This window comes from Notechis scutatus, chromosome 2 (assembly GCF_049901735.1).
Source record: "Notechis scutatus isolate UNSWTSFEM ecotype Mainland chromosome 2, rNotScu1.2, whole genome shotgun sequence".
NCBI classification, from domain to species: Eukaryota; Metazoa; Chordata; class Lepidosauria; order Squamata; family Elapidae; genus Notechis; species Notechis scutatus.
Genome location: NC_142010.1, coordinates 19,390,093 through 19,417,711, shown reverse-complemented (window position 1 = coordinate 19,417,711; position 27,619 = coordinate 19,390,093). Strand labels below are relative to the sequence as shown.

General features: G+C 41.8%; 1 protein-coding gene and 1 long non-coding RNA gene across 3 annotated transcripts in view; one reads left to right on the top strand and one right to left on the bottom strand.

Annotated features, from left to right (window-relative positions):
* Window positions 1-26,906, top strand: part of ATAT1 (alpha tubulin acetyltransferase 1) — a 33,128-nt gene extending 6,222 nt beyond the window's left edge. The window contains exons 6-12 of one of the 2 annotated variants that reach the window (XM_087954399.1): window positions 1,785-1,886; window positions 2,578-2,623; window positions 5,721-5,792; window positions 7,714-7,933; window positions 20,924-21,021; window positions 23,449-23,503; window positions 26,163-26,906. In XM_087954399.1, the coding sequence (XP_087810525.1) occupies window positions 1,785-1,886; window positions 2,578-2,623; window positions 5,721-5,792; window positions 7,714-7,933; window positions 20,924-21,021; window positions 23,449-23,503; window positions 26,163-26,523 (954 nt within the window). In that variant the 3' untranslated portion in view covers window positions 26,524-26,906. The remainder of the gene's footprint in view (window positions 1-1,784; window positions 1,887-2,577; window positions 2,624-5,720; window positions 5,793-7,713; window positions 7,934-20,923; window positions 21,022-23,448; window positions 23,504-26,162) is intronic. The other variant, XM_087954400.1, reaches the window with a different exon arrangement.
* On the bottom strand, window positions 3,920-9,134 carry LOC148131875 (uncharacterized). The gene is made up of 3 exons (XR_015747442.1): window positions 9,056-9,134; window positions 7,119-7,224; window positions 3,920-3,992 (listed from the first exon to the last, which is right to left on the bottom strand). It is a non-coding gene; the product is annotated as an uncharacterized LOC148131875 (long non-coding RNA).
* Window positions 26,907-27,619: the final 713 nt, after the last annotated feature.

Sequence of the window (27,619 nt, the reverse complement as noted above, 5' to 3'; positions counted from 1 at the left end):
CCACTGTATTTCATCTTTACCACTCGTTTCATAGAAAAGGCAAAACCTCCCCACAGCAAATTAAACCTGCAGAACCGAGGCATGGACATAGAGCTGTCATAATCCAGGAATGATTTGAAGGATTTCTGACATACTAAAGCTCTATCGAACAAGAATTAAGAGGAATTCCAGTCACATATTCCTTAGCTTGCTGCCTTCCACACATCTGCAGGAAATACAAATCTCATAATTTATGTGATGGCTGGGGATTTAGGGAGTTATAATTCCAATGTTTTCAGGGACGTGGTGGCTCAGTGGCTAAGATGCTGAGCTTGTCGATCAGAAAGGTCGGCAGTTCGGCGGTTCGAATCCCTAGCGCCGTGTAATGGAGTGAGCTCCCGTTCCTTGTCCCAGCTTCTGCCAACCTAGCAGTTCGAAAGCATGTAAAAATGCAAGTAGAAAAATAGGAACCACTTTGGTGGGAAGGTAACAGCGTTCCATGAGCTTTCAGCATTTAGTCATGCCAGCCACATGACCACGGAGACGTCTTCGGAGAGCGCTGGCTCTTCGGCTTTGTAACGGATATGAGCACCGCCCCCTAGAGCCGGAAATGACTAGCACGTATGTGCAAGGGAAACCTTTACCTTTACTTAATTCCAATGTATCAGGAAGTCTCAAAGTTGGGAGAGACTGTTTAATAGGAAATGAATTCTGCAACTAGCCAGGTTGAAGGACATGGGACTGACAAAAGCTTTGTGCAGCACAGGTACTCTATTTTGAATAAAAATTTGCTTCATAACTTAGCTCTTTTAGTCAAGATGCATTGTCACTATTCTCTAAATAATGGCAATTATATTTGTTTTGCTTTTATTTGGGAGAGAATAGAATTCTTTATTGGCCAAGTGTGATTGGACACACAAGGAATTTGTCTTGGTGCAACTGAGTCTTAGCTTTTTGCACTGTTCTCATCCCAGACCAAAGGCAGTTTAGTTAAAGGGAAACCAGGCAGTCATTTCTAGCTAACAATTTCACCTCAGAAAGAAATAATGGCTCTCAGACAGGGGTCTCCAACCTTGACAACTTTAAGCCTGGTGGGGAATTCTGGGAGTTGAAGTCTGCCAGGCTTAAAGTTGCCAAGGTTGGAGACCTCTGCTCTAAGATATCCGAGGTTCTTATTCCCTTGTTTTGATTTTTTTTATTTACAGGTAGTCCTTGACTTATGGTCACAATTGAGCCCAAAATGTCCATTGTTAAGCAAGATAGTTAAGCCAGTTTCCCCCCATTTTATGACCTTATTTGCTACAGTTGTTAAGTGAATCACTGCAGTTGTTAATAATACAGTTAAGTGAATCTGGCTTCCCCATTGACTTTGCTTGTCAGCAGTTCATGAAAAGAGATTGCATGTTCCCAGGACAATGCAACCGTCATAAATACATGCCAGATGCCAAGCGTCTGGATTGTGATCATGTGACTGTGCAGATGCTGCAACGGTCATAAGTATGAAAAACAGTCATAAGTCATTTTTTCATTGCAACTATAACTTCAAACTTCAAACATCACTAAACAAATGATCGTTAGTCAAGAACTACTTGTAAAGAACTACTTGTATTAAAATGTATAATGTCCAAGTATGAGAAACTCTATTAATCAACTTTTCTAAAATCAATTTCTATTCTTCCCCCACCCCTCTTTTCAGGTCAGATATAAACTGATCCAATCGTGAAAGATAATATCTGTCTCTAAATCTTATTTTCTTCCTGAGAAGTAACATTGCAGAGAAATTCTTTCTCTTTTTATTCACTCAGCGAGAGCGAGTAGAGCCCTATCAGTTGGCAATCGACCGCCCATCAGAAAAACTTCTGTGCTTCCTTCGTAAACACTATAGCCTCAGTGACGTAATCCCCCAGGTGAGCCGTCTTCTTGAAAACAAAGCCAGCTCTCACCCAATAGTATTGTTTTGTCATTTGTGTGTGTGTACTTTGTCGCTCTTTTAAACCAGAACCAGAAAAACATGGAGCTGGGACATTTTGCTTACCAAAAAATACAAACCCTCCATGCTTAAGTGGATATGTGCAATTTTTGTAATGCTTATTTTCCACATTTTAAAAACCATGACATGAGCTGTGGAAAAAGTGACTTTGCTAATAAATATTATTAACTTAATAAGGGGCAGTGAAAATACTATTGCTACTGATTTTTCAGTTAGCTATTTTAAAGGGTTGCCATACAGGTTACTAGAACACATTATGTAGAAATGGCCTGAATCTAATGTTTGAAGAAGTGCTGACTCTTGATTTAAGAATTTCGTATTTTAATTACCATTTGAAAAAATTATAAGGCTGTACTATGACTTGGCAAAGCTTTTACAATACATATGCTGAAAATTTAAGCCAATATCTTCTGTATGCAGAGCATATGGCCTAGCTCTGAACTCTGTCCTTTTCCCTTTAAAAATGTTTTTGTATCCAGTGAGGAGAAGCAAATCTTCAAATTAATGGCAGGAAAAAAAAGAATGTTGGAATTTCTGCTTCAAAGGACATTTGGCAGTGGATAGTGGGATCAGATTGGTTGATTTAATGCTTTTTTTTTCTGTTTTAGGTGAATAATTTTGTAATTTTCCAGGGCTTTTTCAGCCACCAGCATGGTGAGTCAGTGATATAAATATCTAGCTATATCCATTTGAAGTTGTCTGATCCTGTACAAAGTGTTTTAAACAGGGAGATTTCTGATTTCAGAGTTATGAAGATATACTGCAGCAGCTGTTGGCTGTGTGGCCTAGTAATGCTGAAAGCCGATACCCAATACATTTGCAGGGTACTGGATTCGGTGAAACATCACTATCTTGTAAACAATTTATATTATATAGCAAATAAATAGATCTTTTGGAGTTCTGAGATATGGAGCGCTTGAGAAAGTTGAGAAGATACATGTGGTCTCAATTTATGACTGGTTACTTAACAAGCATTCATAGTTACGACCTATCTGAAAAAGGAGACTTAGAATATAATAGAATAACAGAGATGGAAGGGACCTTGGAGGTCTTCTAGTCTAACCCTCTGCTCAGTCAGGAAACCCTATACCCTTTTCTGACAAATGGTATCCAATCTCTTCTTTAAAATTTCCAGTGTTGGAGCACCCACAACTTTGGAGGCAAGCTGTTCCACTGATTAATTGTTCTGTCAAGAAATTTCTCCTCAGTTCTAGGTTGTTTCTCCTTGATTAGTTTCCACCCATGGCTTCTTGTCCTGCCCTCAGGTGTTTTGGAGAATAGATTGACTCCCTCTTCTTTGTGGCAGCCCCTGAGATATTAAAGCATTGCTATCATGTCATTCCTAGTCTTTCTTTTCATCAAACTAGACATACCCAATTCCAGCAACCATTCTTTATATGTTTTAGCCTCCAGTCCCCTAATCATCTTTGTTGCTGTACTTACCATACAGATCCATATAGTTCCCTCGGTCAGGCCCACCACCACACAGTCATGTGACCAGACTTTGGGCACTCGGTTACACAGCTATATTTACGGCTGTTTGTTGCATCCCACGGTGACATGATCAAATTCTTTTACAACCATTACTAAAGGGCAGGCTCCATTACGGTTGTACTTTGGGGACTACCTATGGTACATTTATTTCTGTTGCTGCATTAAGATTTTCTCTTGAACTCTGATTTTGCAGCTGTTTGTTCTACTATAGTGAGGGTGCAAATATGCTGCTTGTGAAGAATTAAACATAGCAGAAGATTCCAATTTATCTGCCATATTCCTGTTTTTCATGAGAGTATAATCTTTAATGTTTTTGTATGAGCAGGTGACTGATCATGGAAGTTTGTTAAGATTCAGAATGGAGAAACAAGAATTATTCAAGTTGACAACAATAATGAATAGCTAGTCAAAATTAAACATAGCACAGTAGATTATTTCTTCTGTAGATTAGGAATATCCTGCATTCGTTTCATAGCTTTTGTTTAATCATATAGTACTCATTGTTTGAAGCCACACGTGTTATCCTGGCCTGAAATAAAGACAAATAAGAATGTGATTTAAATAAGCATCTGGTAGGTGACATTATAGTGTCATACACATGATGTCACCGCACGAAAGATATAATTGTGTGCCCAGTGCAAATTATATAAGTAATGTCATTTGCCTAATAATACGATGATACATGTTACTAGTAAGAATGGACCAATTGTCTCTTAAAACATCATATCATGTTCTCCCAGTCTTCTTTCAGCATAGTCTTATATGACAATATCATTTTGGATTTAACACCTGAAAACAAATGGACAAACATATCAGACGATCAGAGGAGGCACACCCATGGGAATGGTTACTCCTAGCAGAGACTAATGCAGCATCTAGACGCTATAACAGTCCCACACATACAACCCAAAGTATGGATCCAGTTCTGTACATAGACAACATCTTTGTCAAAAATAAAAAAGTGTAACTAGAGAAGACCACATAAAACAACATCTTTAAAGGAATCAAAATCACAAGAGAAGTAGACCACAAGAACACACTATCCTTTCTAGATATCCTCATCAGCATTAAAAAAAATGGCAAGTTGGAAACGTGTGTCTGTTGAAAAACAGTCTACACTAACCAAGTGCTCCATTATCAAAGGAACAACTCAGCTTCCCACAAGAGAGCTGGATAAGAACATTATTTAGATGAGTACAAATGCATTGCAGCAGCCCAGAACAAAAGAAAAAGGAATCAGACCTCTATCTACACAACATCTCCCAACAAAATGCATGCCCATGCAGCTATCAAAAAGGGTCTCACATCTCAACCCACTACAACACAAGCTGTGAAAGAATAACATTGCCATAGTCAAAAACATCTCAGAACAACCACATAGAACCACATAGTATCGTTGTATCCTCTAGAACAGGGGTCTCCAACCTTGGCAACTTTAAGCCTGGCGGACTTCAACTCCCAGAATTCCCCAGCCAGGAATTCCTGGCTGGTGAATTCTGGGGGTTGAAGTCCGCCAGGCTTAAAGATGCCAAGATTGGAGACCCCTGCTCTAGAACAGGGGTGTTCCTACTTTTGGGGCTCCAGGGACCAGCAACGATGGGGGGAGGGATGGTTTCGCACATGCAATCTAATCCTTCGTCTGTGCAAAGGAAACTTCACCGCTTATGTGGCCCAGTTCCCAATGAACTCTGGCCCAATACCGGTCTGTGACTTGGAGGGTTGGGGACCCCTGCTAAGAATTTGTCTTACCCTTTTGATAAATGATCAAAAATAGTGCACGGCAAAAGCAGCTATAAGAAGTCTTTTATATTCTTTCTGCCTCATCCTCAGAAATTCTCTGTCAATTAGCTGTAGGCTTTCTGTGCTGAAATAAATTTTAGGTATCCAGCAATGTTGCAGTAGATAAATTAAATACACTGCAGTTGGTCAGGGCCGATCCTCGATTTAATGACAACATGGTTCCTTCAGTTTGAGAAATGAATTACCTAGCTTGAGTGGTGGAAATCTTTCAATGACTGTGACATTGTTTCTTCTCCTTGACCCAGCTGTTCGTTTCAGTGCTCTGCAATTTTAGACTAATTTATTGGGATTTGTCTTCTCACACCTCCGCATAATTTTGAATGGCCATTCTTCACAGTGTGATTGTTGAAACATATTGTCTCATAAGAATGGAGACTGATATTGCTGGAGGTGTTTTGGGTATTGCTTTCCTACCACAACCAAAATGCTCATTTGTTTTATTTACCCTCTGTTGCAGCTCCAGCAAGAAAGCTGCCCCCAAAGCGCTCTGAGGGAGACATAAAACCGTATTCGCTGTCAGATCGAGAATGTAAGCAACTGTTCATTCTTAACAGAAAAATGAGCTTGAGCTTTCTGAGACAATTCTGAGGCGAATTGATATCAGTATCTAGATTCCAGCTCTGTAGAAATGGTTCCTGTTTGGTTGTCTTCTCCCATTTTAGCACCCTACTTGGTCTGCTTTTGGGAGGTGGGGCCCACTGAGTTCATAAGACAGAAGCCTACATGCGTGATTTTTGTAAGGAGCCAGATAAAATACAATGATAAAATAGTTAAAAGGCAGGGAGAGGGGCATCAAGATGCCAACCATCCCCGGGGTTGCACGCTGCTCATTGTGTGCCATTGTGTGAGTTGGCAGAGCCAGGCTTTCAAACTCCTTTGAAAGACCAGGAGAGCAAGGGGCCCACCTCACCTCTGGAGAGAGAATGTTCCACAGAGCAAGAACAATGGCAGAGAAAGCTTCCTTCCTGGACTACTACAGTGAAAATTCTTTAACTGGCAGTTAACTTTAATATACCCTCTCTGCCTGACCAGGTGGGATGGGCTGACATAATGGGGATGAGATGGTTCCTCAGGTAGCCTGGCCCCGTGTCCAGAGGTGGTACTCAACAGATTCTGACCAGTTCTTGGAGAACCTGTAACGGAAGTTTTGAGCAGTTCGGAGAAGCGGCAAATCCCACCTCTGACTGGCCCCGCCCCCATCTATTCCCTGCCTCCTGAGTCCCAGCTGATTGGCTGGGTCTTCTTTTGTTGCTCTGCACAGGAGAATGGAGCTGGAAAGCAGGTTAGTGGGGTGGGGAGGGAATGGGATTTTGCAGTAACCTTCTCCCAGGAGTGGAGTGGGAATGGGGATTTTGTAGTATTCTTCCCCTGCCATGCCCACCAAGCCATGCCCACAGAACCGGTAGTAATATTTTTTTGGATCCCACCACTGCCCGTGTCCTGTAGTGCTTTGAAGGTAATAGCACCTTGAATTGGACCTGGAAGTAAACCAGCACCCAGTGCAGCTTATGTAGCAAAAGTGTTGTATGTGCCATCCTTGGGGTGCCCAAAATTGCTTGCACGTCCACATTCTGTTTCTGTTAGATGAACTGATCTAGATTGGGATGGGAACAGTATCTGGTGTCCGAGAAAAATCTAACGCTTCTTCCAGTCAGGAAGAGTCTAAACTTTGATTCTGCAGGAATCAGAGGGATCTGAATTGGCATTTTCTGGGAAGAATTCTTGTATGAAAACTAAATTTTAAGATTCTGCGTAGACTTCGTTATCAACTTTAAAATGTGCCAGCTTCGTGTTATTCTCATTATGTTAGGGTGAGAAAAAGTGAAGCAGGGGGAAAAGGATTTTTGCAACTTACTCTTAACTGAGTTCCTTTTAGGAAGGACAGTTTTCCAATAGTGAAGAAAAGCAAGCTGGGTTCTTTAGGCATCTTTTGCTGATGATCTGGGCCTGGAAGCAAATATCTGGAAAATAAGGATTGTGATGTTATGGATGATTCCTGTCTATTAATTAAACAATAAGACTTGTAAGATTAGATTGGTAGACAGATTTCCTTATTGTTCACCTATAGACAGAATCTTGCCAGACTAAATCAACTGTCTGCCTAACGATTAGATACACTATGTGAACTGCTAGAGAGGCTCTGCCTTCACCCTTTCCCTGCCTACCAGACAGTCTAAACTCCGCTGTCTCTTTGTCCTCTGGGAAGGAGCCCTTCCCTCTTGTGAGTTTACACTATACTCTACCCGAATTAATTAGTAAGATTTAGATCAGCAGACAGATTCATCTTCTGTCTACTGGGTTATGTTAAGTCGGCTAAGTCTAAGCCTACTTAGACAGTAATCTTATTTCTGTAAATTTCTGTTTGCTGCTCTTCTGTCTACTAGGTTGTATTAAGTCTGGTTAAGAACTGAATTGTGTTTCTCCTCTTGTTTGTTTCCTATTTCGTGTAGTCTTGAAGGAAGAGACTGAGCCACCTTGGCCTTTCAACCAGTCTCGGGCACTGACCCGCTCAAGCAGTGTGGGGAATTCTCCAGTGCGAGGCTGCCTCAAACCTTTTCTCAACGAGCAAGAGTTGCTGAAGAACTTGCGTCTCTGTCCCCCACACGCAGCTGCCCAACATCTGATCAATGGTGATCCGGGCAACTTGCTTTCACAGAGGCGGAGAACCAGGTAGGAAGGGAGAGGCACCTTGGAACGGGGCTAATGGGATGTTGCAACCCTGATCCTGTAGTGGACACCTAAATGCTATGAACGTGGGCTGCGTTTGCTCCTTTTGCTTCCGGTCACATGCGGAAGTCCTTCAACTCTTAACTTAAAAGCACAAGGAGGAAGGAGGAACTTTTAATGGCCGAGCAACACTTGAATTATCTTTCTGGTTCAGTTTCTTCTTGTTGCCTAGTGTATCTCTACTGTTGCCTACTAATCATAACGTCGCTTCCTCTCCTGAAATCACACAATCCTGGCATAGTGGAACTAAAGTTTTATGGCTTAGGTCATCAGTCCCCAACCTTTCCGACTTTGCAGACTGGTGCAGGGAGGAGAGGAGATTGTTTGGCATGGGTGAGCATGCATGCACAACTCCATTTGCATACGCCCCTGCCACTCGGGCAAATGGAGCTGAGCGCATGTGCATCCTCTCACCTGCTGCTTGCACAAGTAGAGCTGTGCACATGCATGTGCTCGCCTGCCACTTCCGTGGCCTGGTTCCAAACAGGCCACAGCCCAGTAGTAGGCCACTGCCCCAGAGTTGGGGACCCCTGGCTTGGATAGCCCTGGGAACCAGGTTGGCAGCAAAGATAATTGAGGTCCCAAGGAGAATCATCGGCTTAAAAGAAGTGGAATCAATGCCACAAGAATCTCAGATCTCTCCGTTTTCATTTTCTTTTCCAATATTCTAAAATTGTTCAGCTGAAGCAAAAAAAAAAGGGGGGAACATATGGTGACTTCTTCAATGAGTGTAACAATTTGGACACATCTTTGAACTTCTGCTTTCCTCCTGTACATCTAGCTGTTGCATTGCATGTGCCATTTTGCATGTTTTATTATAATTCTTAACCGATGCTGAAAACTTTCTGTCAGACCTGCCACCACTTAAACCTCTAAATAGAAACGATCCCTGACTTCCATTTGTGGAGAAAGGCATAGTTTTATTAGAAGTCAAGTGTATTGCGGCAATGCAAAAGCAGAAGCGAATATAGCACACCAAAATCCCTAAGTTCAACTATTCCCTCCCTTAGCAACCTCCAATTAGCCACCCCAGTGTAACCAATCCAATTCAGGCAAAATGTTTACTTAACGGCCTCTTCCTTCTTCCAGCTGGGTGGGTCATCTTGAAGCAGCTTCTGGAGGAGATACAGCTTTTACTTTCGTTTTCCCCCAAGCCTTCCTCCTTTCATTCCCCCCTCCCCATACTTCATGGCAGTCTGTCACCATATAGCAGTAAAGCACAAGCAAGCAAAAGGTGGCAGCTGACACTTTCCTTTACTATTTACATTCTGTCCTCTGTGGCTGTTAATGATTTACTTAACTATGTGAAGACGGGGAAGGCTGGATGCCAGACACTTTCACTTGAAAATATTCCAAGGATTTTTTTTTAAACAGAGATTTGAAAGGCTGGATAGGCAGTGAGCTTTCAGTGGCATGTTGTGATGTTTTTGATGCTGGGAAGAAGCATGTTAGATATTGGAAAGCAAGATGTGGAAGGAGCTTTAGGAGAAATATTTTCACCAAAGTTGACATCATTCAGCCATAGGGACATTTAGATGGCCTGGCTGAGAATGATGGGACATGTCAGCCCATATTTTTGGAGGATACCAAGTTACAAATATATTTTCTTGTCGCATTTAGCAAATGTAGGATTGGAAATCACTTGTGCATTTGTCTAACGTATAACACCAGCTCGAAACCTGGCCATTTTGGCGACCCAGATTTTTTAATCTGGTTAAACAAAACCTATTTTATAGACTGTCCTAAAACTGCTTCCACATAATTTTGTGTTTTTAGTGCAGTTGCTTCTGTTGAGAACTCATTGGCTTCACTCACACATTGCTCATGGCTTAAGTTTGGCTTATTAAATAAACTATAATTGGCTGTGTTTACACAACACACTGATCTGTAATCAAGCCAACTTCTGAACACAACGTATGAATCCTGCTATTTTCTTTGCATTTCAGTCTTTATTATTGCTTCTGTAAATTGCCATATAAATGATAGCCTTTCAAGAGTAGAGTAGGCAAAAATAGATAAAATTACTGATCTAAGAAATCAGAACCAACTAATTGACACTTTTTGTGACCATCACTATGATTAAAGTACAGTACTTTAACTAAGTACAGGTAGTACTTGATTTATGACTGGTTTATCTAATTACCATTTGGAGCTACTACCTTGGAAAGTGTGCTACACAGTGCATAGAGTAGTTCTGGCTGTTGTAAAATGTCACCTCACCCCCACAAGTCAAATGATTGCATTTCTGGTGCTTGGCAGCTGTCTCACATTTACAACTGTTTGCAGGATCATGTGATCACAACTTGGAAAAAAAAAAGGTTTGCTGGCAAAAATGCCCATTCAGGAGAATGGATTTGGACTTAACAACACTGTGATTCATTTAATGACCCCAACAAAAACAGTTGTAATATAGGATCAGGTCACGTGGGTGCCTCGATTTAACAATCTTCTTGATTTAAGGACCAAAATTCCTGTCCCAATTCTGGTCGTAAGTTGAGAACTACCTGTGTAGTAATACTCCAGCATCAAGAGCAGAGGTGGTATTCAGCAGGTTCTGACCAGTTCTGGAAAACCGGTAGCGGAAATTTTGAGTAGTTTGGAGAACCGGCAGATACCACCTCTGACTGCCCCCGCCCCCATCTATTCTCTGCCTCCTGAGTCCCAGCTGATCGGCTGGGTCTTCTTTGGTTGCCTTGTACAGGAGAATGGAGCTGGAAAGCAGGTTAGTGGGGTGGGGAGGGAATGGGGATTTTGCAATATCCTTCCCCTGCCACACCCACCAAGCCAAGCCCACCATGCCACACCCACAGAACCGGTAGCAAAAAGTTTTGAATCCCACCACTGATCAAGAGTATACAGGTAGGCCTCGACTTACGACCACAATTGAGCCCCAAATTTCTGTTGCTAAGTGGGACAATTGTTATGTCAGTTTTACCTCATTTTAAGTCCTTTCTTGACACAGTTGTTAAGTGAATCACTGCAGTTGTTTAGTAACACAGTTATTAAGTGAATCTAGCTTCCCCATTGACTTTGCTTGTCAGAAGGTCGCAAAAGCTGGTCATATGACCCTGGGACCCTGCAACCGTCATAAATACGAGCCAGTTGCCACGCATCTGAATTTTGATAACATGATTATGAGGATGCTGCGACGATTGTAAGTGTGAAAAATGGTCATAAGTCACTTTTTCCAGTGCCATAACTTCAAATGGACCCTAAATGAATAGTTGTAAATTCAGGACTATAACGATTCTGCAATTTATAAGTAGTGTCATTGTTCTCAACAGAGAAATGATTATTCTCTTTAATTGGACGGTTGCTTTTCTCAGTCTGGGATCTAACCTGTCTTCTTTTGTCTTTCTTAATATCCACACCCCCTTCCTTTCTTTTCTTTCTCTCTCTCTCTCTCCTCCCCACCCTCCAATCTCCCACTGCCAGCTCCCTGAACCGCTCTGAAAACAGCCATTGATCTCCGGTCTCTGCTATGTCTCCCCAACCATTGGGCCTCTACTTGTGTCTCGAGCACTTTCTAGCAGCAAGATTTGAATTTCATCCAGTTTCTTCATCCTCTTCTCTTTAATAAGCTTTATGGGTCCAGCCTATAAGGAAGGGCATAAGCCTACGAAGGAAGTGGGTTTATTGATATAACATTGGGTGTGTCTAGGTTTCACTTTTTTAACATCACGATTTCCAAAAGTGCTTAAGAAATGGAAGCTAATTGTGATGTGGATGAGCGGATTCTCCTCCGTGATGGTTTGCCCTTTCGATCCACCAATTTATGAAGTTATGCTTTAGGTCCTAAATGGGTTTAAGTTTACAGCTGGGAAATGATTAGTGCTGATTTGTTACCGGGCATTACAGTAATATTAACGGATGCCTGCTACAGCATGGATTTTGCCAATGACTAACTTAATTTAATTTAATCTAAATTAGATTAAATTAGAGGGTGCCCAACTCCAGATGATTCCGGATGGCCTTAGATTTAAAAAAAAAGAGAGCAAAAACACTAAAAATGAAACAGATCACATGATCAGAAGGGAAATCTGGAACCCAAAGTTGGAAAGGATAAATTAGTTGTCAGCCATAAATGATTATCGAACTACATAAGGATTCTCTTTTTTGGAGGGAACCTGGTAGACAAAGGAGTACTCTTATAGTGTATCAGATGTGGGGCCGGATGGCTTTTACAGTAAAGGTTTAATTTAATTTAATTTAGTACTGATACTATTACTACTCTGTGGATGAGGGCCATTTCTTGTGTTGGCTTTAGATCTTGAAGATAATGTATGTTGTTCTTTCAGAGAATTGAATGTGAATTAGTAGAGGCATTGGTACATGTGTTGTCTCTAGTAAACGGTTTCAGAGAGTTTGCAGCAGGTCAAAAACCTGCCTGTTTTTACTTGGTTGTTAATAGAAAGCGTAGCTAGACCTTCTTAAGTAAGATCACAAAGGATTATTTCACAGCAGGTTCTGAGTGAAGAAAAATTAAGAGAGTAATCAAAAGCTTTGCAAACTGTCATTGAGCTACCTACTATAATATTAATGTTCCAGTGAGGTTTATTTATATACTGTTCTGGTGTTGGCAGGTGATCTATTTCAAGATAAAAGACCTTCTGTTTAGGAAAAGATGTTAAAAAGGATTCTCCACAGGATCTCTGATTCAAAAATGAATCATGGAAATGAGAAAAAAAACATGTATAAGAGGACAGCGTTAGGCTAAGTTGCTAAGATTTCGTTTAAATTTTAGATACACAGTTCCTGACCAAGGGAAAGAAACACTGCTAGATTCTGTCTTTCCCTACGATCATGTTATTCATTCTCTTTCTTCCCGTCTCACTCACTTTCAAACACACATACATATTCAGAATCCAATGAGAAATATTCTTTAACAAGCGTGCTTTGGTCAGTCTTAAAAATACCTTTGGACCAGGGTTGGGATGCTACCGGTTCTGCCTGGTTCTATAGAGCCGGTAGCTCTGAAGAGCAGCAGACACCAAACTGGTTCTGTGTCTGCTGCTGTTTTGGCCCACCTACCCGCCTGGGCTCTTACCTGTCCTTTATTTCCTGCTTTTTCAACCTCAGTTGCTTTGCACAAGGTTGAAAAAGCAGGGAAAAAGAGGTTTTTCAAATGCTGCACACATGTGCGCAGCGCTTTTCAGCTGTTCAGGTAGCACAGCATGCGCAAAACGTAGTCACTGAACCGATAGTAACACCAATTGAATCCCACCCCTGTTTTGGACCCTTTAAATGAGGCTGAGTTAAAGTACATGGCCGGTAGTCTTTTTTTTTTTTTTTTAAGAAAGAAGCAGAAATTTACTCTTCTTTAGGTCTGCAGCAAAGTTTACTATTTATTATAAAACCTACTTGCATTTAAGTACTGTAAGACATTCTCTTGGGTTTGGTACATTGGATTTTTGGTACCAAAATTTACCATTGAGTGTCATTTTAAATGACTAATGGTGATAATAAATCATGTTCATTATCTTAGGATCTGATGGAAAGACAAGCATGTGCCAAGGTCTGAATGGGCAGCCTTGACGGCTCCCAGGCCACATGTGAACTCTGTTTTTTAAACCTGCCAAACACTTCAAGAATCATTAAAAAATCGGTGTCTTTGTAATATACTTAAAATAGGCTGGATATAGTTGGAAAGCCAAAACCTATCTCTCAATTCTGATCCAATGCTAGGAGGCTCAGAGTTAGGAGGGCTGCATTAAAATATGTACTAAGGCTCTTCTGGGCTGTAGAATGCGCCAGCGGCAACGTAGGGCAGGGATGAGAAGAAGTACATGAAACGCTCTAGACCAGGAGTGTCAAATTCAAGGCCCGAGGGCCGAATCCGGTCCATGGGGTGCTTAGATCTGGGCCATGGGGCCACCCTGGAAACAGCGAAGGACCAGCCCGTGGTGCCTCTGCCAGTACAAATGGAGCGGCCCTCCTGAGCTCCGTTTTCACTGGCAGAGCGCTCGGGCCACCACCGCCACAGCCCCCCCCCCGAACATCAGTGATGTCGAGCTAGCCACGCCCACCCTGGCCACGCCCCACCCCCACCCCCGAGGTCAAACACAACCCTGATGTGGCCCTCAATGAAAACGAGTTTGACACTCCAGCTCTAGACTAAGTCCAACTTCTGGTGTTATTGCTTTGATAGCCAGCAATTCTCCAGCCTAATTAGATACGTTTAACCAGATGGCCTAGGAACTGAACTTAGGAAGGGTCCTCTTCAACTAGAGCAGTGTTTCTCAACCTCAGCAGCTTTAAGCTGTGAGGACTACAACTCCCAGACGTCTGGTGGGGAGCTCTGGCAGTTGAAATCCACACAACTTAAAATTGCTGAGGTTCAGAAACACCGCTACAGATACTTTTTTTTCTCCCTGTTAGAAGACTTCCTTAGAAGTCTTCCTCCAAAGCTCTAAAGGCCCAGCCATTAGTTGGTTGACAATGCTATCCCATTTTTTTTTCTCTCTCTCTCTCTCCCCCTCCCTCCCTGCTGTTCTTCACATCAGTATTTAGGGAGGCCTCCTCTGTTGTAACAGGAGATGGGAAAGAGAGAGGAGCCAAAATAGGATTTATTATAACTGACATGAAAACTATGATAGGGTTGCAAAATTGTGGTTTATGTACAGGTCGTTCCTTTGGCCTCAGAGCCTTCCAGATTGGGGAAGCCAAAGAATTTAACCTTTTGGTAATTTTGCTGGGATTAGAGAAAGCTGAGGACCAAGCAACTACTTTAAGGGAGCTAAGATATCAAGTTTTCCTCTTAACATCCACCTCACAATATGAGGATCTTACTTAGGTAATTGTTCCTTGGTGAGCCATAAATGTAAAGTCTGGTATGACCCTTTTGCTGATGGAATTTACATATCCATGAGTCTAATTATTTACTGCCTTTGCTTTTGTTTTGACTATAGGTCCATTTCTCTGAGGGTCATGCAAAGACCTTTGCAGAGTAGAGTCAAACGTCCTTCCATAACTCTGGGCTGTACTTGGAGATGACTTAGAGAGCCAGTGTGGTGTAGTGGTAAAGTGGCTGACCTAGAAGCCAGGGAACTGAGTTCTAGTCTTCCCTTAGGCATGAAAATCGTCTAGGTGATTTTGGACTAGTCATTCTCTTTCAGCCCAACCTACCTCACAGGGTTGTTGTGAGGAAAATAGGCAAGAGGTTTAAGTATGCTCACTGCCTTGAGTTGACTGAGGTATGTTAAAAAGCGGACAAAAATAATAACAGTAACAACAACATCACAGTGGTGCCAGAAGGCCGGAATTTCTGCTTTAATTTGAAATTCTGCTGGAAGCTTAACATACATACAGTATTTCCTTTCACGTGCCTCTGAATTTGCCATGGCTTGGGAAGAATGTAGGTAGTTCTCGGTTTACAATCATAATTGAGCCCAAAACTTCCATTGCTAACTGAGGTACGGAATTATGTAAGTTTTGTCACATTTTGTGATTTTTCTTGCCTCAGTTGTTAAGTGAATCATTGCAGTTGTTAAGTTAGTAACACAGTTGTAAAGTGAATCTGGCTTCTCCATTGACTTTGCTTGTGACCCTCGGATTCTGCAACCATCATAAATATGATCCAGCTGCCACGTGATCAAATTTTGATCACATGACTATGGGGATGCTATAAAGTAAAAAACGATCATAAGTCACTTTTTTCAGTAACTTCAAATGGTCACCAAACAAACTGTTGTAAGTCAAGGACTACCTGTAAAAGGTAAGCTTTGAACCATGTGGGTCCTATAGCTTGTATAGAATGAAGCCCCAGCCATTAATCTGATCCACAACCTCTAAAGGAAATACAAGTGCTAAATTCTTTGCTGTTTCTGCCCGATGCCATTTTCTAGTCTCTCTCTGTTTTGTGGTCAGTTGCTTGTGCTTATATGTTGTCTTTTAAATATTATTCTGCCTGTGGTAGGTTATTGCCCTTTGGTCAGCCTCAACGCTGTTGAGGTGTTTGCTTAGTAGGTCAAAAAAAATGTGTTTGATGTTTTCAACCCAAAACAGTTGCCATGCTCCTCAAAAGCAGGAGAAGCTGAAGCTCTGAGCTTCATTTTCAGATCTGAACTGAAAGAGATTTTGGGAATTTGGAGAAGGAAATGAAAAAATTAGGAGCTGAGATTAAGAGTCCAGATTTGTAAGCACGGAAGGGAGAATTGGTAAGATAGTGTCAAGAGGAAGCTGTTAGGAGTCAGGTGAGGAAAACCAAGAATTGTTATATTATAATCAAACGTTCTATTTGTTATAAGGGAAGGAAAACGGGGAAGCAAATATGTGCCAAGTTCATTCAAATACTGTGCCAGGGGAGGAAAAATTGGTCCAACAAATACACAATTGGTTAGCTTTCTCAGTGTGGTTGGTACGTGTACTAACCCTCCTTATTCTGTCCAGTTGTGTAACTCTGCAGATGTGTTTGCTGTGCCAGCTAGGATTACTGCAGTGGCCATTGTAGTCTAAGGCCAGAGGGTGTCAAATGGAAGAACAACTAGGCACCATCTATTCTAACACATCTGCATGTCCACAACCTGGTGCCATCCAGATGTGTTAGATTGTGAGAATGGCTGTGTTGCCTTGAGATTCTGAGGAACTAAAGGCCATCATCTGGAGGGAACTGGTTTGAGAAAAGCTTCATTATGGAACCAGTTTTTAATATTGGGGAAAAAATACTGGTAATAGGATGGGACGAGTCTTCTTAGGCTGAATCCCCATTGTTATGATGCCTGTTGGATGACCTGGATCAGATTATTTCTCCCTTAGCCAGATTTCCTCATCCTGCAAAAATGAAACGAACGGGGAGATCTATGCTCTAGGATCTTTCCAAGCAGCTTGAGGAAAGGTTGGGCTAAAAAAATAATTCTGATTTGAAGTCAGGATACTAAAAATCCTTCTTGCCTTTGAGCAGTACTAATTTGTTCTTGTATCTTTTGAGATTTTTTTTTTTTACCAGAGTTCATTTTTAGGCCTGTTTTTACCCCGATGCCAATATATTTGCTCTCACTACTCATTTAACAAAACCCCGGGGGCTCTGAATGATTAATCTGAAGCCAAATGCCTCCTCCTCTTCCCCTCCTTTTGAGTTGATCACCATTTTCTCTTGACATCAGGCACCTGAGTGATGCTGAGCTTCACCATGTATACCAGGGCTGTCGAACTCCCAGCCCGCGGGCCGGATGCATCACACGCTGGCCACGCCTTCCCCCCGGTTTAGCAAAGGGGGCAAAAGTCGCGATACTTCACGTGACGACAACGTGACGCCACGATTTTGACACCCCTGATCTATACTAGAAATCCAGAGAACTAGTCTGTCAGGGAACGGTATGATACTCAAAGTCAGAAGACTTGGTGCTGAGAACAAAGCACAAAGAGAACGCCGCTATGCTATCAGTTGGAACCATGCTGGTTTCCCCATTTTTCAAAGCATCCACCTGGGCCCTCCAACAAACCTGTTTGATCCAGTATTGCATTTCTCCTGTCTTCCATTTTCCCGGTGGAAGAAATTTGGAAGTCAACATCGAAGGAGGTCAGATTGGCAGCCAGAGTTGTGTCTGCTATCCTCAACCCAGTGACAGACTTTACTGAAGGTTCCTTGTAGAACACCATAGGCTGGACTTCCCCAACACCTCCAAAGGTGTTAACCCAGTTCCCATGATTCCCTAGGTGGGAAGGCTGCAGTAGATGTCAACTCTGTTTCATTTGTGGAGGACTCTTTCTCTCTCTCACTTATTCTGTCCCTTCCCCTTTTTCCTTTTTTTTTTTTTTGGTCTGGCAGTTTTCCAGCAGTTCCCTGTTCTACCTTCTTGTTCCCCATCCCTTCTGATCAAAACAGCCAAGATCCTGACTTGCCTTTGGCTGTTTAGTGTGTGGCGTGATCAAATAATGAACTTTTGTTTACATTTCAACAATAATAAAGTTTGGATTTTTTAAACATTATAAGGTGTGTTTTTGTCTTTTTGTCACTAGCTTCTGGAAAAACTGGCCATACTTCTGTGGCCCACTTCTCCAACACATGAATGGGCCCACTGAAGAGTTGGGGAACATGGACCAGTAGAAGTTTTATATTGTTCTGTGGCCATTAGCAACCTTTGTGGGTTTGCTCCATTCTTATAAAATGGGCCCTCTTGGGGTGGTCTTTTGTGTAACACTTGTTGCAGAGTCACAGAAGGACAAACACAGATGGAGATCTCTTGGGATTCTATAGGAAGTTTCAAACTCAAGAAATTGCTAGCATTGCCAATAGCTTCCCCGAAAGGGGCATCCCCTAATCTCCACTGCAGATGTTACCTAGCCTGGTAACTAAACGGAAACCAACCCACAAGCTTGGAGGACAAACCCTCACCTCATCCTACACCAGAGCTACAGATATTGCAATGCCAATAGCATTTATACTGCTCCTGCCCCATAGCCCTTTACAATCCTCTGTGTGAGGTTTACAATGTCAGCATTCTCTGCATATTGCCCTCAACAATCTGGGCCCTCATTTTACCAACCTCGGGCAGATGGAAAGCTAAGCCAACCTTGAGCCCTGTCAGGATCAAACTCCAGGCTGTGGGCAGAGTTTGCCTACAATATTGCACTTTAACCACTGCCATAGGGCTCGTTGAGCCAAAAACCACAAACGGTTGCTCTACCAAGACTGTCATAGATGTTCTAATCACTTATTAAGACATCTTGATGATTCGCTCAGGATGATTGAAGAGAGATAATATGAAAGGGAAAAATAAGATGGGGAAAAATTAAATTAAAGATGTGACTTGAATTTATCTCCTGATATCTTGTATTCTTCTTTCTCCACGGCAAGGCGATTTTGGGTAGGGAAAAAATAAGACCTCAGGAATTGTTTGTACTGCAAGCAGACATATGCAATATGCATTTTTGTAAGCAGAAGCATTTAATTTATAAAATGCTACCTTATAATCTGCTGTACTGGTAAAAACAGATTGTTATGTATGGGAGATGCAGAATATAGAAGGGAAGTACATGCTAATGAATCCTGAGATCTTATAGCCCAGGGGTGTCAAAACTGGCAGCCCACAGGCCGGATGTGACACATGACAGCAACATGATCCAGCAAGTTTGACACCCATGTTATAGTCCATTTCATTACTTAGATATTCCAGCTTTCTCCTTCCACTGAATTGGATTACCATTCCCTTCCAGTCATTGTAGTCAACATTAGTAGAGTTCGCTTCCCCAATGCTTGGACTGAAGGTGCCATGGATTAAACCTGTGGAGCAGAATTAGGCTTTTTTCCTTTATTTTTATTTTTATTTTATTTTTTGCTGTAAGCACTGCAGACAAAGCCACCTGAGGGTTGGGGTGGACATTAAGGGGCATATCTGTGTAGATAAGAGAGAGACTTAATAACCTTTGTGCATATTCATGACAGTTTCCTCCCCACTTTTACGAGTGAAAAAGCAAAAAAAAAAAAAACAACCCAAACCTATACTATATATATTAGAAGTCCCCAAACTTGGCAACCTTAAGACTTCTGGACTTCAATTCCCAGAATTTCTCAGCCAGCATAGTTGAAGTCCACAAGTCTTAAAGTTGCCAAGTTTGGGGACCACTGATATATATAGTTGTAATCCCATAAAACACTAGAGAGCTTCCAGCTAATCAGCTGATTTGTAGCTTGCTGCAGGCAGAATATCTGTTGGGCCTCTTAAGATTCTTAAGAGTCCCCATTTAACATCCACTCCTTCAGTGATCTTTCTAAGTTATGCCAGTGCTGAATGAGAGAAATTTACGATGGGTCCTCATAGTTGTGGCTCTTACAGCATCCCCACAGTCCCATGATCACAATTTAGGCACTTAGCAACCAGTTACATCCCACAGTGACATGGTCGCTGTTTGCAACCTTCACGGCCAGCTTCCCCAACAAGCAAAGACAGTGGGGAAGCCAACGGGAGGTTGCCAATGATGATCGTGTGACCCTGGGATGCCGTTAAAGGTTTGCCTTAACAGTGGCAAGTGAGAGGGTGGAACTGCCATCATACATCGGTGCAGTCAACAACTGCTTGCTTAGCAACAGTGTTCCTGATCCTAGTTGCTTTCACCAAGCAACGACTACCTGCATTGGGTTAACAGAAGTCTACAATAGTATCAGGCTGGGTTGACCATCCGATGTGAAGCCCGATGATGCTCAGTCACTCACACCTCCTCCTTTGTGATATCCTTTTGCCAGGATTGTCTGCTAGAACTGCTTCGTAGGGTTCTTGTGGGCTGATGCTTTGTCGTCGGTGAGAGTTATCTCACACCTTGTCTGCTGTCAGTCTCTTTTCCAATCACTTTTGATTTTCCAAAGAACCAGACTCTTAACTTTAAAGGAGAATATTTGTAGTTGAAATGAGGGATCCTTCTTGCTCTCTGAGCTTGATGGTTTTCTTGCAGGTGTTTCGTTACCCTAACTAGCACTGGTGATGTTATCTGCAAGAAAACAAGCTCAGAGAGCACCAAGGACCCCTCCCTCTTAACTTGGCATGGTGTGGTGGCCAAAAAATGATGGTAGGTTCCAGCAGTTACAGCCTTAAAAGGACAGGAGTCTCCCCAGATCCTTGAGATTCTTTCTCTACTGTCTTCTGCTCAGACATGTCCCCCATCTGCTTTGCTAACAGTAGACATTTTCACTTCTTTTTCAAGACTGTAGCATAATATACGTTAGGTTTTTATGAATTGTATTTTTTAGATGGACAGATACTAGGACAGTGTTTAATTTTTTTTATGGATGAAGTTTTTAGAGGTATAAAAATATTGTAAATGTCCTTCCTGAGCAAAGGAAACTGTGGTCCCCTGTCTTGATTCCATTTCATGTGTCTTTACCTCTATAGCACATCCTTTGCCCTGTTGCATTTTGGCTTGATGCTCCTGTCTCACCCATTGCTTGCTGCTGCCTCATCATCTCCACCCCCTGCTTGTTTTTCCCCTCCCTTCCTCCAGGGGGAGCTCTGAAAAGGACAGCCTGATAGCTAAAAAGTGGTCCTACAGCCGCTTCAAGAACTCTGCTGAAAGTGCAGAAGAGCCTGAGAACAGACCAGGTGAGTGACATCTGATGAGTGTGGGGGTGTGTGTGTGTGGGGTTACTTAGCAACTGTTTGAAGGTCTGATGGACCTACTTATCGTTCGAAATTCCAACTTTCAACCCTTCTCCCTGGGTCACATGACTGCACTGTGGATACTTGACAACTGGACCACATTTATGGCTGTTTGCGGCATTCTGCGATCACATAACCACATTTTACAACCGTTTTGCCAAAAACTGGCATTTCATTCCAATTTCTGTGGGGCAAAGCTGCACCAATGGCAAACCATCGGTTTGCTTAATGACCACTCCATTTGCTTAATAACCCACCACAAAAAAAGGTTGTGAAATAGGGTCAGTCACGTGACCAACTTGCTTTATGACCATCCTGAGTTACGACCGTGATGAGTAGGCTCCATTGCTGCCATAACTCAAGGACTACCTAGATGTTCACATTTAGACTTAGCTATTAACTTTACCCCAAAAGAGTCTGGGAATATGTAAAACACTGATGTGAATGCTCTGGGGAGTGGAAGTCTGCATGTTGCCTGTGGCCACATTCAAATAACAGATGGGAAAAACATCAATCCCCAAAAGGTGAAACACCCACAACAAAATTACTTCACCGAAATAGGCATTCATCCAATGACTAGGGCCGTGGGCCAGAGGTTGCCCTTGGCTATTCCAAAAGATTCCCTTTGAAACAAATACTTGCAAAGAACCCTCAAGCCCGTGAAGATGTTTGCCATGCTTGCCTGTTTGTGAAAAAAAATAAGAATTTTCTTTATTCTGGGTCATCTTTTTGATCCATCTAGCCAAGGCCGCATTTTTCCCCCTCTGTTGAGTTGATTCATTAACTGAGAATGAAAGATGGAACCTCTGTGTGGAAAACGTAGTTCTCTTATCACTCTATTGTATAATAGCAATAGCACTTAGACTTATACCACTTTAGTGCTTTACAGCCCTCTTTAAGCAGTTTACAGTCAATTTGGGCCCTCATTTGACCCACCTTGGAAGGATGAGTCAACCTTGAGCCTGGTGGGATTTGAACTGCCAAATTGTAGACAGCTGGCTGCAGAAGTAGCTTGCAGTCCTGCACTCATAACCACTGAGCCACAGAGGCTCCTTAATAATAATACAGGTGGTTCCCAACTTACAACAGTTCATTTAACTAAAAAAAGTGACCTGACCATTTTTCATTTTTCAATCTTTGTATCATCCCCATGGTCATGAGATCAAAATTCAGATGCTTGGCAACTGGTTGATACTTATGACCATTGCTATGTTCCAAGATCATGTAATCCCCTTTTGCAACCTTCTGACAAGCAAAGTCAATGGGGAAACCAGATTTACTTAACAACCCTGTTACTAACTGAACAACTGCAGGGATTCACTTGCGGCAAGAAAGGTTGTAAAATGGGGCAAAACTCACTTAAATAATTTCACTTAGTAACAGAAATGTTGGGCTCAATTGTGTTTGTAAGTCGAGGACTACATGTGCTGACATAGATGGGACAGGTCCATTCTTCCTCCTTAAACCTGTGTTTAAGGCAGTCTTTTCTTATTTATAAAACAATACACTAGGACCTAGATCCTCATTCAAAACAAAAATGCAGATGTTAGGATTCTCAAGATACTGAACGTTGCTCTTGAGGGTTTCAAATTTTCCCTTGTGTGTGCAAGATCCACTTTGCAAGTGAGATTATTTAATGTTCAAACACATGTATTTGAGCTTGTATTTTTCCTGCCATAAAACCAGGTTTGCCCAGCTTAAGCGGAAGATTGCTAATGATACTCACCAGCTTTCTGTAAGAAAAAAAAGTTGGAAAGATTACAGCAGGAGAAGATTATGTCCACCTATAAAATTCCATGAACAAAGCAGCACATTTATTTATTTAACATATGGCATATCATACATGGACTAGCAATACATATTAGAATTTCAACTAAATTAGTAGAACCCAATAAAATATAAATGTTAAAAAGACCTATGTTTAAATAGTGTCTAGGCCAGGGATGTCAAACTCAATTTCATTGAGGGCCGCATCAGCATTATGGTTACCCTCAAAAGGCCAGTTGCATGTAAGACTACAGTGTGTATCATATTAATTCAGGAGTGCATTATGTCTAGGCCATCTAACCATTGAAGCACAGCATCATTTATATTTAAAAAATCAAATACTGGACCGATATATGCCCTCCGCTTATGTCACGATGTGATCTACAGTTTCATGTGGGACCCTAGCAGATGCATTATGGGGGGGGGGGGACATTATGCCCCATTGATCAAGCAGCAAATGATTATACAATTAAAATCTCATCTGGAACAGTCTTTAATTTTTGCACATTAAACAGCCTTTTCAGAACAGAACATAGAGCCTACAATATATTAGCATGCATTAGTAAAGTGACATCTGAACCTGACTTCTTCCTATTTTTTTAGGGGATATAAAAGATAACTCTGATTCACCAAAAGCAACTCAGAGATCAGACAGCAAGTAAGTCTTTCCCTTTCTCTCTCTCTCTACTTCTTTTCATCTTCATTTCCAAAGAATCACAGAGGGTCAAAAAGCTTGATAGCTCAGCCTGCATTGATACTATAAGCACAACACTATAATAACAGCAGATGAACTAGGGAGACTAGCTATGAAGCGACAGTTGGATTGGAATTAGAAAATGACAGAGCCTTCCCCAACCCAGTTCAGCACCTTCCAGATGTTGAGCTACAACTACACTTACACCAATTAGTACTGTTGTAAAGCAGTTCAAGAATCCACTAACATCCAAATCAGAAGAAGACCCAACTTTTATTTAAACATCTCCAATGAAGGCGAGTTCACCATCTCCCAAGTCAGCCAGTTCCATGGTTAAACAGCTCTTGCCATTAGGAAATGATTCCAGATGCCTTCCTAACATCTGTTCCTTTGTCATGTGAACCGATTGTTTCTTGTCCAGTCTTCTGGAGCAACTCTGATTCATCTTCTACATGATAAGTTTCTGGGTTTTTCTCCCCTTCAGCAGTTTCTACTACGGGAATAAGAAAACTAATCCACTTTAGCCAATGGATGTTGAGGTAGAAAAGTGCTGTAAAAGCTATACAGGTGAAACTCGAAAAATTAGAATATCGTGCAAAAGTTCATTTATTTCAGTAATGCAACTTAAAAGGTGAACCTAATATATGAGATAGGCTCATTACATGCAAAGCAAGATAGTTCAAGCCGTGATGTGTCATAATTGTGATGATTATGGCTTACAGCTCATGAAAACCCCAAATCCACAATCTCAGAAAATTAGAATATTACATGCAATCAATAAAACAAGGATTGTACATAGAACAATATCGGACCTCTGAAAAGTATAAGCATGCATATGTACTCAGTACTTGGTCTGAGCCCCTTTTGCAGCAATCACTGCCTCAATACGGCAGGGCATGGAAGCTATCAGCCTGTGGCACTGCTGAGGCGTTATGGAAGATCAGGATGCTTCAATAGTGGCCTTCAGCTCTTCTGCATTGTTCGGTCTCATGTCTCTCATCTTTCTCTTGGCAGTGCCCCATAGATTCTCTATGGGGTTCAGGTCAGGCGAGTTTGCTGGCCAATCAAGCACAGTAATCCCACGGTCATTGAACCAAATTTTGGTACTTTTGGCAGTGTGGGCAGGTGCCAAGTCCTGCTGGAAAATGAAGTCAACATCCCCATAAAGCTCGTCTGCGGAAGGAAGCATGAAGTGCTCCAAAATTTCCTGGTAGACGGCTGTGTTGACCCTGGACTTAATGAAGCACAGTGGACCAACACCAGCAGATGACATGGCTCCCCAAATCAACACAGACTATGGAAACTTCACACTGGACTTCAAGCATATTGCAGTGTGTGCCTCTCCATTCTTCCTCCAGACTCTGGGTCCTTGGTTTCCAAATGAGATGCAAAAGTTGCTCTCATCAGAAAAGAGGACTTTGGACCACTGAGCAATAGACCAGGTCTGTTTTTTTTGCTTCTGACATTGTTTGTTGTTGAGGGGCGGCTTGACAAGAGGAATACGGCATTTGAAGCCCATGTTCAGGATCTGTCTGTGTGTGGTGGCTCTTGATGCACTGACTCCAGCCTCAGTCCACTCCTTGTGAAAGTCCCCAACACTTTTGAATTGCCTTTTTCTGACAATCCTCTCCAGGCTGTGGTCATCCCTGCTGCTTGTGCACCTTTTTCTTCCACACTTTTCCCTTCCACATAACTTTCTATTAATGTGCTTTGATACAGCACTTTGGGAACATCCAACTTCTTTTGCAATTACCTTTTGAGGCTTTCCTTATGGAGGGTGTCAGTGATGGTTTTCTGCACAACTGTCAGGTCAGCAGTCTTTCCCATGATTGTGATTCCTACTGAACCAGACTGAGAGACCATTTAAAGGCTCAGGAACCCTTTGCAAGTGATATGGCTTAATTAGCCGATTAGAGTGGGGACACTTTGAGCTGAGAATATTGAACCTTTTCACAATATTCTAATTTTCTGAGATTGTGGATTTGGGGTTTTCATGAGCTGTAAGCCATAATCATCTCAATTATGACACATCACGGCTTGAACTATCTTGTTTTGCATGTAATGAGTCTATTTCATATATTAGGTTCACCTTTTAAGTTGCATTACTGAAATAAATGTACTTTTGCACGATATTCTAATTTTTCGAGTTTCACCTGTAAACCTACATAATTTAACAAATTTATATACCAATTCAATTCACATGTGGTAACTCTTAGCAACTTGCAACATTACTAATCCACAATCCAACACCCCCATACACTGATGACAGTACGATCAAACCAGCCACTTGATTGGTTTCATATCAACTTGGGGTCTTCAAGCCTGCTGACAGAACCAGGTCTTCAGGCTTTCAGAAAAATATCAGGGTGGGAGCCAGCTGTCCTATCTCCAGGGGTATGATATTCCATAGGGAGGGAGCCACCAGAGAGAGGGAGGACCCTTTTTCTTGTGCCCACCAGATATACTTCCCTAATACTTGGGGTACGCAACATGTCCTACCTTCCTGCTCTGGTGGGCCAGTTTTATACAGTACATCCACAATTACACATCTGTAAAATTACCTACCTGTTTTTTTTTAAATCTTTCCTGATCTATCTAGATAACTGCTCTTTCTCTCCCTTAGACTTAAAGGCACTGCTCTGAGCCATCCCCATGATCTAGAACCAATGATCATTAGGCAGATGGAAGAGACAGCCCAAGTTCCTGAAGAATCTTCACCTCCCATGATGGATGCTCAAGATCTCGATGAACCAGCCTTTGGGGAAAAGACAAAGAACTCCAATGCTTTAACAGTCCCCTACAAGAATGCCATTGGCAAAAGTAAGCATCATGTTCCCTGGATTCCTCTGAAGCAGAATAAGGGGCTGTACAATCTGGCTCCAAACTCATGTCAGAGGAAGCCACTGTGGATAGTAGCAGGAAGTCCTTATGAAGCCAAGTGGATCCACCACAAGTATCTGTATTGCAATACTAGACCTTGGTAAAGGAAATGAGTCAAAATCATGGCTGTTGAATTAACAGATAATGTTGTCTATAGGAAGTAGGAGAACATTGCCAACAGCCTATTTAAAGTATTAATTATTGAAGTATTCATATTCTCCGTTATTAGATCTGACTAAAGTAGCAGCATAACTTTTCTTAGGTTTGCTTCCTTAGATCAGAGTACAAGCCATTTAACATTGTTTGCTACTCACTCCATACATTGGGGGGGTGATGAATCTGGCCCTCTGGAACAGCAGTTCCCAAGCTTGGCAAATTAAAATATGTAAACTTTTAACTCCCATAATTTCCTAGTCAGTTATGTTGGTTGGGCAATTCTGGGAGTTGAAGTCCATACATCTAGAAAGTTGCCAAGATTGGGAACTCTCGCTCTCTAGACCAGGGGTGTCCAACCTTGGCAACTTTACGACTTGTGGACTTCAACTCCCAGAATTCCTCAGCCAGCTTTGCTGGCTGAGGAATTCTGGGAGTTGAAGTCCACAAGTCTTAAAGTTGCCAAGGTTGGACACCCCTGGTCTAGACGATGTTAAAGTACAACTGACAGCAGCTCCAGTTAACGTGGTCAATGATGAAGGGTACAGAAGTTGTAATTCAGAGACCTCCTCACACCTGCCTGTATTTGAAGGGTATGGCCTTGTTTGCTTTATGCTAGTTTTTTCCCACTTTGAAATTCTTCTAATTTCTTCTTTTCAAATGGAAGTTTGTTTAGTTAGCTGTTACTGTATCTGAAACTGTATTTCAAATTCCTTTCCCCTCCTTTCTTTCAAAATTTGCGAGCCAAATATAGGTCTCCAAATGAGAACGGAAGCAAAACAGATTCCATCATATGCTATAAACTTGGGGATTTGACCCACGTGGAAACTTGAATGCAGATTTAAAACATCGTTTAAAATGTGGTAGAATTGAATTAAGTTATCTCACTTGGAGATACTGTGCCATGTTGAAGTTTTTAAATGTTAAGGGAGGGCAGGGTAGAGTCTTGTGCTTTTGTCTTGACTAATAAGAAAATGTTGGAAGGGATATGTGCAATAAAAATATCCAATTTAATCAAAATGGATTTAGCACTTTGGGGTCTAAATT